This window comes from Rhipicephalus sanguineus, chromosome 1 (assembly GCF_013339695.2).
Source record: "Rhipicephalus sanguineus isolate Rsan-2018 chromosome 1, BIME_Rsan_1.4, whole genome shotgun sequence".
Classification (NCBI taxonomy): Eukaryota; Metazoa; Arthropoda; class Arachnida; order Ixodida; family Ixodidae; genus Rhipicephalus; species Rhipicephalus sanguineus.
In genome coordinates this window covers 261,392,503-261,405,085 of record NC_051176.1, presented here as the reverse complement: position 1 = coordinate 261,405,085, position 12,583 = coordinate 261,392,503, and the positions used below count along the sequence as shown (strand labels likewise).

At 43.5% G+C, this 12,583-nt stretch overlaps 1 protein-coding gene across 7 annotated transcripts in view; it reads right to left on the bottom strand.

Moving 5' to 3' along the window:
• Window positions 1-12,583, bottom strand: part of LOC119378843 (obscurin) — a 177,822-nt gene that overhangs the window by 6,332 nt on the left and 158,907 nt on the right. For all 7 annotated transcript variants that reach the window (XM_037647871.2, XM_037647874.2, XM_037647875.2 and 4 more), the window contains 12 exons: window positions 11,624-11,762; window positions 10,861-11,033; window positions 10,725-10,751; window positions 9,285-9,437; window positions 9,027-9,072; window positions 8,807-8,887; window positions 8,466-8,677; window positions 8,055-8,199; window positions 7,318-7,549; window positions 5,322-5,473; window positions 2,654-2,786; window positions 1,946-2,077 (listed from right to left, as the gene is read on the bottom strand). In XM_037647871.2, coding sequence (XP_037503799.1) covers window positions 1,946-2,077; window positions 2,654-2,786; window positions 5,322-5,473; window positions 7,318-7,549; window positions 8,055-8,199; window positions 8,466-8,677; window positions 8,807-8,887; window positions 9,027-9,072; window positions 9,285-9,437; window positions 10,725-10,751; window positions 10,861-11,033; window positions 11,624-11,762 — 1,625 coding nt within the window. The remainder of the gene's footprint in view (window positions 1-1,945; window positions 2,078-2,653; window positions 2,787-5,321; window positions 5,474-7,317; window positions 7,550-8,054; window positions 8,200-8,465; window positions 8,678-8,806; window positions 8,888-9,026; window positions 9,073-9,284; window positions 9,438-10,724; window positions 10,752-10,860; window positions 11,034-11,623; window positions 11,763-12,583) is intronic.

Genomic DNA, 12,583 nt, shown 5'->3' with positions numbered 1-12,583 from the left:
GGTCGCAAGAATGTCATGTCTTTTTAAACCATAACAGAAGCGCGCCTATGTCAATGTTTGCATTTGCCCCATTAAGTCCGTCCAAACTTTGTGCTTGACCATGCGTGTCGAGAGAAGCGTAAGTTTTAGCAAACCCATAGCGGCTGGAGACGGCACCGCGATAGTGTAGCTGGTGTCGTTGTTCGATAATCGGCAGAGCCACTATTATATTATTTGTAATTAAGAACACCGAGCACGCGTAGTACTAGTGATTATTCTACTAATGAATGACCAATTCGGGCTTTCACTAATTCTCCGGGTCGCAATGTAGAACGTTTTGGGAGAGCGCTACGACGATGCTACATGTTTTGTTTAAATTTCAAAATTCCTGTCAACACCTTCACACATTGCTTAATTTTTTTTCATATTTTTTTTTCATGTTCCTTAATACATATGCAGCAATATCAGTAAGTCTCTTTATCAGGGAGCGTGTACCTTTTTCCAACGTGTCGAGACTTCCAAATAGCGCCCTTTTAGTTAGAAATTCATCGCAAGAACTGCACTGGGCCATCCCACGTTCACAGACTGCAGTGAAGATTAAGAGCGTCAATCCGCACGATCCGATATTTGCGCATGTTTGCATTTGTCAGCAAAGATAGTGGGCAAAGTGCGTGCATTTTGGAGCTCGACGAATGTGGACAGCACGAGCGTCACCACCATAATGAGGAGTGAAAATGTCCTCAAAACCACCCGATCTACAAGACACATATTTCCAGCCAGGTGTGTTTCGACGTATCTCAAGCACTACATATGCTGCGTTCTGGCATATTTCGGGGGAGGGGGGAGGGAGGGGGGGGGGCTTATTGCTCACATACTCCGTGACGCAAACAAATCCAGTGGCTTTTACGCAAATTTTTGCGAGAAAGAAGCAGTCGCTTTTACAGTATGAAAGCTTCTTAATATTTTTCGAGTACGGCGAAACGCTCGAACTTGGTCTATCCGAGATTGCATGTGCTATAAGGGGCACGTTGACTCATTTTATAGGCAATAGTCTATGTCGTTTGCTTGGCCCTTTCACGAACTAGTTGGCGCGTCACCTTCGACATTTGGCATTAACGAATTTTGGTGCCGAGCGAATGCGATTCGGCGTGGCATTGTATTGACGCCAACGCGCAAAGATACTAGCCACTGCGAATGCTGAAAACGTGCCGGAAAGGCTTTCCCTGTCGCTGTAAGTGAATGGATGAATACATCCACAGTTTAAATCTGACGCGAGACGCTTGTAATGAGTGTTCGTCAGTAGCTAACCTGCCTGCTGCAAAAAAAAAAAACAAGAAACAGAACAACCACAGCAAAACTCTTAAAATATGTGTAATGCACAATCTTGGTGTTCGTATATGCGCCATGAAATTGCAGATAAAAAAGAAACAATGAGAGCGAACGCAGCTTCGGATTAATTTCGTCCCACTAGCATTCGTTAACGCATGTCTAAATATTGTTACAAAACTTTTATTTCATTCCGCCATAATGCGGCCGAAGCATCTCAGACTCTGACCCGTGCATGACTTTAGCAGCATAGTGAATGAGCCAATGAGCTATCGTGGTAGGAAGTTTGACAAATTTTCCGTAGACTCTCAGGCTTAGATTAGTGCGAACATCAAACTGAACGAAATGCCCTTTCGAATATGCCGTCAGACCAGACGGCTTAGTGTTACAACAAAACTTAAACTTATGATTGCAAACGGGACAAGCTGTTAACGATCTATCATCAGCAGCAGGACTTGCGGCACGGACATGAACTGCATGCATTTTCTTTGCTTTTATCTGTTGTGACGGGTGTTATCGAATATAGTTTATTACAATATCTTAATTCCAATAACAGAAAACTTACTCAGGAAATATGACGTTCTGTGAGTACTACAGGTGTGTTAAAAATATTTTGATATGCTCAGGGTTTAAAACTTACCAGCTTGCCTGTATTCCAAGCAGAAAGAGAAAATGCGCGAGTTGCCGTCGTATTTTGGGCTGTACCACTGAACGTATGCTTGGTGGGATGAGCATTGTTTACAGATGGGCGGCTCAGGCCGGGCAGGGCGCTCTGAAAATCCAAGAAATGTATACACAATACAAAACTGAGAGTCAAAGCGAAAAAAAAAAAGTGAAACAGTAAACGACATTCATTGGTTCAAACGCTTATCCTTCTCTTTATATAGCACACACGCTACGAAACAGCGCCAGTATTCACAAAAAGTCCTTACTCCAGTATTTTTCGTGAGATAAAATTTGTGCCAACCGTGATGCTGGAGATATCTGTAGAGAAAGTGGCCGGTTAATGGGCTTTGTGAATTTGGACCAAAATGTACTTGTTCAATCTTTAACGACGGCTATGTGGCACCAGGGAACACGCTGGATAGGCACCACTGAAGCCATATTTTTCTGCTCTAATGAGAACTTAAGTGACCAGAATAGACACATTTCCCCTCAGATGAATGGCTTATAGCAAATACCGAATATTTAGTTAGGATAATCGCTCACTACGATTGCTGTTCAAGTTGTGACTGCTTTGCTTAAGAAAAGTTTTTGTGCCGGTTAAATGACAACTGCAAAACGCGGAAAGCTTTCACAGAGTTCGAGCAATAACAGCAACTATGACGTCACGTGGGGTAATTCTTACCGCCGATCTTTAGCCTAGCGTAGCACAAAGTGACACCGTGACTGTTTCTTGCGGCACATTTGAACAAACCGACGTCGTACGCTTTTCCAGGTTTCAGCCGCAGTTCAGACCTGCCGTCTTCGTCTTGCGTAATCTGAAGCAAAAACACGGGAAAGAAAATGTGCGTGAAATTGGGCAATAGAAATAATGTTTTCGCACTTATTAGGCTATCTAGTTGCGTTACGTCTTTTAGATGAGCCAAGGTGATAAGAGGCTCAGATTACAAGTGAAGGAAAGAAGATGACTCTTAAGGGCTCGTTTTTTTTTTTGTTAGACACAATAATAATGAGAGCTAACAGACAATAACGCCAAGGAAAGTATAGGGGGTGTTATCTGTAGTATGTAGAATATAAATGTGAAGAAAGTAAAGTGGACGAAAAGATGACTTGCCGCCGGCAGGGACCGAACCTGCGACCTTCGAATAACGCGTCCGATGCTCTACCACTGAGCTACGGCGGCGGTCATCCTCCCGTCCACTTTATGGGGTATATATGTGCATTTAAACCTTGGAGTGTTAGTCAGCGCCAATCGCAGCCATGGCGGCGAGTGTGGAACACTCTTTTTCTGCCTTTCTGGCGTCACGTAGCACGTGATCTTTTTACGATCTGGCAGCTGACCAATAATCCCTCGCATACTACCTGAAGGCATGAAGTCTGCCAGAACAAGACCCTTGCTATGAATGAAGGAAAGAAGATGACTCTTAAGGGCTCGTTTTTTTTTTTTGTTAGACACAATAATAATGAGAGCTAACAGACAATAACGCCAAGGAAAGTATAGGGGGTGTTATCTGTAGTATGTAGAATATAAATGTGAAGAAAGTAAAGTGGACGAAAAGATGACTTGCCGCCGGCAGGGACCGAACCTGCGACCTTCGAATAACGCGTCCGATGCTCTACCACTGAACTACGGCGGCGGTCATCCTCCCGTCCACTTTATGGGGTATATATGTGCATTTAAACCTTGGAGTGTTAGTCAGCGCCAATCGCAGCCATGGCGGCGAGTGTGGAACACTCTTTTTCTGCCTTTCTGGCGTCACGTAGCACGTGATCTTTTTACGATCTGGCAGCTGACCAATAATCCCTCGCATACTACCTGAAGGCATGAAGTCTGCCAGAACAAGACCCTTGCTATGAATGAAGGAAAGAAGATGACTCTTAAGGGCTCGTTTTTTTTTTTTTGTTAGACACAATAATAATGAGAGCTAACAGACAATAACGCCAAGGAAAGTATAGGGGGTGTTATCTGTAGTATGTAGAATATAAATGTGAAGAAAGTAAAGTGGACGAAAAGATGACTTGCCGCCGGCAGGGACCGAACCTGCGACCTTCGAATAACGCGTCCGATGCTCTACCACTGAGCTACGGCGGCGGTCATCCTCCCGTCCACTTTATGGGGTATATATGTGCATTTAAACCTTGGAGTGTTAGTCAGCGCCAATCGCAGCCATGGCGGCGAGTGTGGAACACTCTTTTTCTGCCTTTCTGGCGTCACGTAGCACGTGATCTTTTTACGATCTGGCATCTGACCAATAATCCCTCGCATACTACCTGAAGGCATGAAGTCTGCCAGAACAAGACCCTTGCTATGAATGAAGGAAAGAAGATGACTCTTAAGGGCTCGTTTTTTTTTTTGTTAGACACAATAATAATGAGAGCTAACAGACAGACAAGTGTAATTTAGGTTCAGAAAAGCCTACGTATACAGACCAAATACCAAATTCCACGAGCAGGAGTAATTTTGCGGCCTATAGACACGGACAGACAGACTGCTTGCCAATTTTTTAGATCTCTACTAATTAATTATAAAAAGCACGAAATGAATTGGCCGTGCTTTTTTCTTAACTGCGCCTCTGTGACCTTGAGACAATTAGGAAATGTTTTCAGGCTACTGGTCTTTGACGCTTTAACTAAGTAGAACTCCCCACAGTGACAAATACACATCGCTGAGTCAGTGCCCTCCTTTGTCTTCTGCTGTGTACCGTAAGCTCTGTTACAAGCGAAAAATGGTTTCTGCAAGACAGCTGCATAACTTTTCCATTTTTATTTAAATAGTATACTAAAGGAATGTAAAAGAAAGGAAAGTGCATGCCTATCTCAATGCACAATGTTGGAAGAAAACACTGATAATGGGTATATTAGATGTTTTTATTTCAGGTAAATTGCTATTATCTCTGATGAAACATGCACAGTTCATCTCAGTTCACGCTTATGTCAAGTATGTTTTATGTGATGTTTGTTTCGAGCTGCCATTAGCGAATTATGACACCTGACGTAAGTCTTACACCTTCTGTTGTTACCTTTGTTTTGACCTATGCTGGCGCGTTGTTTCGTTTTTTTTAGATGTTAAAAAGAGAATCCGGGCCACTTAAAGGCGCGAAAATTACCTAAATACCACTTAATTAAACAAAAACGTGGTTAAACAGCTCTTGCTGTTATACAATGCATTCCAGCAGCATAAAACCACTCGTCCCAGCTGCACTTTGTAGATCCGATAACATGAAATCGAATAATTCAGAACATTATATTATCTCATTATTCTAAAGGAAGATAGGGGAGGACGATCGGGCTATTGAAGACAACGTGATCTGTGTTTATGAGGTCAAAACCCAAACAGATAGCGGGAACCTCACCTGAACTCTGCTGCTTTCTATCAAGATGCTGTCGTTCCTAAACCAAGTATACTGGGGCGTTGGGTTTCCAACAGCTAGGCACTTGAACACTACTTCATCATTTTCCTGGATAACACAGTCTTCTATTTTCTCCCTGAAGAATGGTGCCATTCCTGGAATAGAAATCAGAACGAAAAATTAAAAAAAGAGAAATAAAATGTATCTTTGTCACTGCCACTTTCGTGATCCGCGAAATTTGCTTGAAAATCCGGAGAAAAAAATAGAAATAAAGAAATTGACGTCTATGCCATTTATATAAGCGTCAGTCACGCCTTCACGTATGCGTGCGCAGACGCCTTTATGGTCTGTCAATACGCTTGGCATTTAAGTTGCGGATATTTTTTTGTAGCGCCGTTCTGTTTCATGCATTTCGCGCATTAGCCGTCACACAAACGTTTGTCGGGATTTATCCAGCGCGATTCAACCATAGCGATAGAATTGCAGAGTTTTGTTCATCGTGAAGCATACTATATTAGGAAAGGCTGGCAAAGCACGCTTGGATTTACTGGAGCAGTGGCGCATACCGTGAAAAAAATCAATCATAAATTTTTTTTCGAAGTGTCTATTTCACAATACAATCACCGAAGCACCTGCTGAATGGTATGATGCTTTTTTTTGTGTGTGTGTGATGATTATAGCGCGCCAAAGAACGCCTAGTGAAAAGTAAAAATACTCTGTCCTACTTTCTAGTAGTTGTGATACTAGCCAAAACCGACTGTAGGGCCTATATTGAGCTCTGCACGCCTAAGTTAAAAAAAAAAAACAACACATTCATATGCACAGTCCGCGTCAAAACGTTAGAAACTACTAGGTCTGAGAAAGCTTTACATTTCCCAGCGATTTGCGACTGCATTCGGTCGAACTGCACAGTACATTTTGCTAGCGTGTTTTACAACTGGCCGGAAATCTAAATTCAAGGTTGACTTCTGAAGCAGCAAGAAAACTTGATGTGATGTGTTAGTGCAGCAGTTATAGCTTATGAGAAAAAAATATTTCGTGATTCGGCCCTATTCGATAATATAATATAATATAATATAATATAATATAATATAATATAATATAATATAATATAATATAATATAATATAATATAATATAATATAATATAATATAATATAATATAATATAATATAATAAAAACTTGGAGGACGCCTGAGTTTCGCCTTCAAGAGTAGAACGCGGTAGCTTAATCGGGCCCCGTGCGCATCGCCTTCTCAACTGCTAGCCTGGCTTCGGTTGTCGGCGCATCCCTCAACCGTGCCTTAAGGAAACGAACGACTGTGCGCGTAACATTGGCCGTTTCAAACTATCCTAGAATGTCTACTGGAAGTACAGTTGCGCAGTGCTCACTACGCCATAATTCTTGCTTTTGCGAATCAGCGAAGGGCACACTACGCGTCCTTAGGGCAACATGCGAACCTACGCAGCTGCTCACTTTGTTGATGTTTTTGCTGCTGATAATGAGTGAATATGTCTGAGCTCTATGTAACGGGTGGGCTTTTAAAACACCCACTCGTTGAGCAATTCGCATGTTTTGACGCCTGGAGCGATTCTACGCTTCTGCCGCACAATATTACATGCGGTAAGGAGACTCCTCCCACTACAAGACATTCATATAGTGTTTTTTTCGAAGCTGTTTCAAGCAATGACGTGTCTTTGCGGTAGAACACCTGCTTGCCACGCAAAAGGCCTGTGTTCGATTATCATTCGAACCAAAGATTTTTATTATTTATTTTATTTGCATCTTTCTCGATTTTTCGGTCACGGACAACGCTGATTTTTCGCTCACAACCACCGACACCGACGCCGACACGGACGCCGACGCTGAAATTTCTGTGAAACGACGTCTTTAACGCTATCGCGTTAACTCAGCTTTTTATTGTGTCTCGAGGTCCTTGAACTTTTGACGCTGACTGTACGTGTAACATACGTGCATGCGGGGCAAATGAAAGCCTTACCTATGCTCTTCTCCCTGGCCGTCTTGTCCTTCCAGGCTTCGTGCTTGAGGTGCTCCAGCTGGTGGTGGGCGTAGCCGAGGCTGCCCACTTCTCGCTGCAACCTCAGCGGTAGCGTCCTCGTTCCTAGCCCTTTCTTCTCGTCGTCGATCTCCTCGTCCATGACGTCCACGAACTTCCTGCGCTCTCGGACGACCACTTGTGGGTACACGTTCCTCGTACCGCGCTCGTTGATCTGCATTTGACAGATGAGATCGCAAGCCATTCGAGTGAGCAATACAGATAGCGTTTTCTTCAGCCGTTGATGTAGGCTAACACCTCCTGCCAGCCGCACCGGCTTATTCCAACACACCCTAGTACTAATTGGCCCAACGTAACAGTCGTTGTAAAGCTTTACTTTTGGTTAAGAACGTGATGACGATGAAAAGACCATATGGTAAGCAGGATTTGAATAAGATTTTTTGAGGACTTGACGGAAACCCGATCGATACCACATTTGATAGCTTTGTGGCTAAAAATAGGTGTATGCACGGAAGTGTTCTGAAAAAGGCCATTTTAAGAATACAGACGTCGAGCCAACGATATAAGTGTTGCATATTATAACACAAATCTTAAACTCCCGTAGGTCTTAAAAAAATATCTACCGACTTTTACAAGAATGTCTACAAACTTCAATAAGCTTCAACGTCAACCTAAAAAAAAGGTATGTATGTGAATACGACAAGCACGCCTGCACTTACGTCGAATCCTCCCCAATGCCTTTCGCGGAGACTGGCAGCGAGGCTGGGGCTTCGGGATGCGCCAACCCTCAAGTATTGGCGAATTCGCAGGGGGAAGTCGACGTCTCGGAGTTGAAGCAAGTACGTGTCCGGTCCGCTCTGGTAACTGCGTGATCGATGAAGTGGATGAAGAAAGCACTGGACACATGTAGAGAAATCATTTCGGGCACAGCGGTAAATGTTACTTTGTCTAGTTCCATCTTATCACTCTCGCTCAAACAAGTAAGCCACCTAAGAAATGTTAACTTGTCTCTATACTACGCAAAACATGTAGATTGCCGCGATATGTTCCAGGGCGAACAGGAAAACTTAGTAAGGGGCCCACATCTTTCGAATTTCATTCGAAAGGCGAAACACTCTAGTCAGACGCACCTGCTCTCGGAACCAATGTCCAGGCGGTCGTTTGGTCCTTTTCCGGGGCCTTCGATGGGTGCAGACTTGACCTTAGAACGGGTGATCTCTCGGTCGGGACTCATTGGAGGCGTGTAAACTTCGTCGGGCGGGTATATCATCTTGCTAGGATGCGTGAAGCACGACTCCATCGGCCTCCTCCGGTAAGTGTTGCGGCAAGAGGCGTTGGAGTACTAGGGAGGCAAAGCGACAACTTGAACTCGGTGGCGAGCTGAGGTAACTTTTCCCCCCAATTGAGCTGATTAAAGTTGGTTACGCAGAAGACGTGTTGTGAAAGTAGCGTAAAAAAATTAGAGGCTTACCCAGCTTCTCCAGTGCCTCTGGTACTCTCTGAGTCTGTCGATGTTGGAGAGGCTCTCACCTCTGTCTGGACGCTCTGTAATCTGTGAAAACAGCAATTTTCAGGCTCACATATGGTTCCTCGAAAAGAGACCAACTTGGGCCATTCTATTGCCGCCACTTTTTATGCTGATCAGGACGTCCGAAAATATCAAAGGCAAATCACGCTTGCGTTCACCTTACCTTAAGCCAGGGGTGCTCAAGAGCTGTTCTCACGTCCATCCTTTCACTGCAAAGACGGGAATATTGTCGTCAGCTACAATGCTTACGCTTACGTAAAGAGTTCATGTAATGTTGATGATTGATCATTCGAAATGGAAACAGCTAGAACCATAAAACATAGCTAGCACAGGTCATGGTTAGCCATTTATGAACTAATTGGTGGTATTACATAGCATTTCTCCCCTTGGATCACAACAAGAAACTATTGAGTAAACACACCTTGGTTCGAATACTAAGAGCTTAGAGATGAAGTCTCGTGCTTCATCAGAAACCTTTGCGAAGCCATCGTGTAGAAAGTTAATTTTGCCGTTCTGGACATTCTTCAAAGTTTCTCGGTCATTCTGTCCAAGGAACGGTGAAATCCCGCTTAACCTGAAACGAGAAAAGAAGCGAAAGTGTCAGAATAACAAAGTGCCTTCTAAAACTCCTTGTAATTGTACTTATAGAAACAGCGTAGGGGCAGAAGACGGACTCCTGTACATCACGTGTCGCCGGCACTGTACCTATAGTCATGAACTGTCCGACATGGCATCCGCCATATGCAGACTCGATCCCGTCGATATGTTAACGAGAATGCTTTTAGCAACACTGACTGGGCTTGTAAGGGCCCTGCTAGTATTCAAGAGTAGTCCCTCTGCTACATTCTCCTATGTTTTTCCGCCTTGCTCGCCCACAGGCCTTTGCATCACCCGCACGACGCTTGCAGTGAAAACATGAATCATTAACAAGGCTAACCTGCCGCGGCGTTAGAATGCCTTTTCTGATATTTTAATACATCTTTCTTGGTGTTGAGGATGGACGCAAGGCATGTGGATTTTTAGTTACCTAAGCATCAAGAACAAATAAACATATGTGGCCCCGTATGTAGCACTGATACTGAGGCGCTTGAGCATAAAGAATTGACTCGGCCTTCATAAGTTCAGTATTCAGTGAAAAATAGTGCTACTTATTTATATCCGGTGCGAGCAGTGGCTTCGTTATTATTGAAGAGTGGACCCAGCGAAACAGTCATATTCGTTTTATCCACGCGACGTGTGGCTTTGTGGAGAGTAGATGTATTTAATTCTAAGGGAGAAAAAAAGAGTCACCTATTCACTTTTCCCGTGTAGCACTGCGCTGGGAAAATTAGAGTTCACAAACAACCTTGTTAGAGTGTTACTTTATTGAGCCACAATTAGTGTCTACGTGGTAAAAAAGCTCACGCTATCATAGAGCCGCAATTTCTCAAGATATGTTATGTAGAAAGGCAAATATACACCAGACACAAATGACGTCCTTAATTTGGAGAAATCTTGGTATGATATTCAAAGCGAACTTGGTTTTCATCCTACTGACATAAAGTATGCTAATCACTTTTAAATATTGTTTAGTAAATGGACGTTGAGCGCAATAGGTACTCCGAATCATATTCAGCAACTTAAAACACAACATTAGCTACGCCTCTGGCGGTACCAACACTTGCTGGCAGCATATGAAAAATTCTCGAAATCTTGTTTGTGCGAATACAGAGCAGGTTAGTCGCACGACGTTAGCGCTAAATACAGAAACGACTCCGTTGTTGTTCCTCGCTACGCATATGTAATGTCGACATACATATTCAAAGCTACTGACTAGCGCCGCTCGGCAGCGAAGCATGAAGCATGAATTGGTGCTACTTACAGAATGTAGGAGATGACTCCGACACTCCTGTAAAGAAGGAGAAGAAGAACAAGAACCGAAATAATTTTATGAGTTTGATTCTGTAGCAGCGATAGAGTGAAACATTTATGATGTTTCGTCTGACAGGGTAACGTACCACATATCTGAGGCAAGGCTGGCCGGTTTCTTATTGGCGATCTCCGGTGCCACAAACTCGGGGTGTCCATACTCCTGAATGACCACTTTTCCTCTTGGAAGCCTCGTGGAGAGCGAAAAGTCGCCAATCTTGATGTCATCGCTGTTCTCACGAGCCACAAGCGCATCGCCAAGCTAAATAGGTACGCAAGTAAAAAAAGTGCATAAGCACTTGTTCCAATTACTAGAAAATGGCAGCACACTAAGCAGGGGACACCTGTTCATGGCTGACATTTTTCGGGGCGACAGCGAGTCTGCAGACATCTCGTAAGGAAAAAGTATTTTTGAGTAAGCTTTGGTTCCTGACAAGACCGTGACGTGCTTGAATGTGATTTACGCGTTATGTGGTTGCGAAGAAGTTGAATGTACAGCCTAGAGTCGGTTGCAAAGAATATCACTCTGTTATATCTTTCGGAGGAAAAGAGCGAAACAAGTTCTCATAAACAAGCAGCGGCGAGACAACACAAACCGCATACGTGCCATTAAATTTTTAGTTATGCCGATTATGCCGAATACCAAAGCCTGATCTGAACATATGTAAAAGGAACGTAACGTGTGTTTAAGACACTTGTACGCTCAGAAAACGATGCCGCTCGCTTAAAGAATTATAAATACGCTGTGATGGAAACGGTAACCGGGTGGCTAGTTGGGCTGGTTGGTATTGCATTCTGCGTTCGCGCACAAAGAAACTATTTTCTTTTTAGAATGGAAACGGTGCTACTTACAGTGAGTCCAAGGTGTGCAATGTTTTGCGCGTGCATGTAGTTGAGGCCTTCCAGGATCTGCTTGATGTAATTTGCAATCTGGTGTTCCGTCACTCTGTCTTGGCTAATTATATTATCCAGAAGTGGGCCTCCACCACAGCTAGTAAGTATTGTCAAGTAAAACTTGACGGCAACAGTGCACATGCTAGTGGGGCACGCAGAATTGTGGGCAAGATGGCTTTGAAAGCATACGATTTTTAAGGTTTCGCGATCTCTCCGAAAATCTGAATGTGCTTCAGTTTAGTGCAGTTACGTTTGAAAAACTATAAATATGTTTAAAGGGCGAAGTGACTGCTCAAAAGCAAATAAAGTAGCTTTTCAACGGCAAGAAATACAGGAACTTATTGATTTAATTGAGACAATGTTTGTGGGGACTACGTTTGATGACATCATCGTTCTAGATAACTCATTAGTGCTACAGCTTCAGAAGCGTAGCTGCGAACAAGCAACGGCACAATACAACTGAACATCCAGTCGGCGTAAAATGTTTGAGAAAAAGCCGTATATTTCTGCTCGGTATCCGAATTTCCAGCCTGTACTGCTTTATGTGAACTGCATGGTGTTGCGTGGTCTTACTCGTTACTGTCATAATCTGCTGGGAAATTGAACGCTTTCTCAGATCTAGCGGCGCACAAACTCTTGACGCCGATTGTACATACTTCGCAGCTAACGCATGATGTGATGCGTAGCCGCGTCAATGGTTGTGCATAATTTGCAGGAGTTGAATAAAATGGACGGACTTGGGGAACGGAGAAATCTCGGAGAACAGCTCTGTGATGGGATTTTTACACGTTGAATAATTGAAGTGTCTGGGAATGCGTTATGAATTATGAATTATGGAAATGAATTATCAAGGCACTTGAGGTTAACCTAAATTTTGTGGCTCCACTATCACGTGCGATGGCGGAGTAACTGATCCTG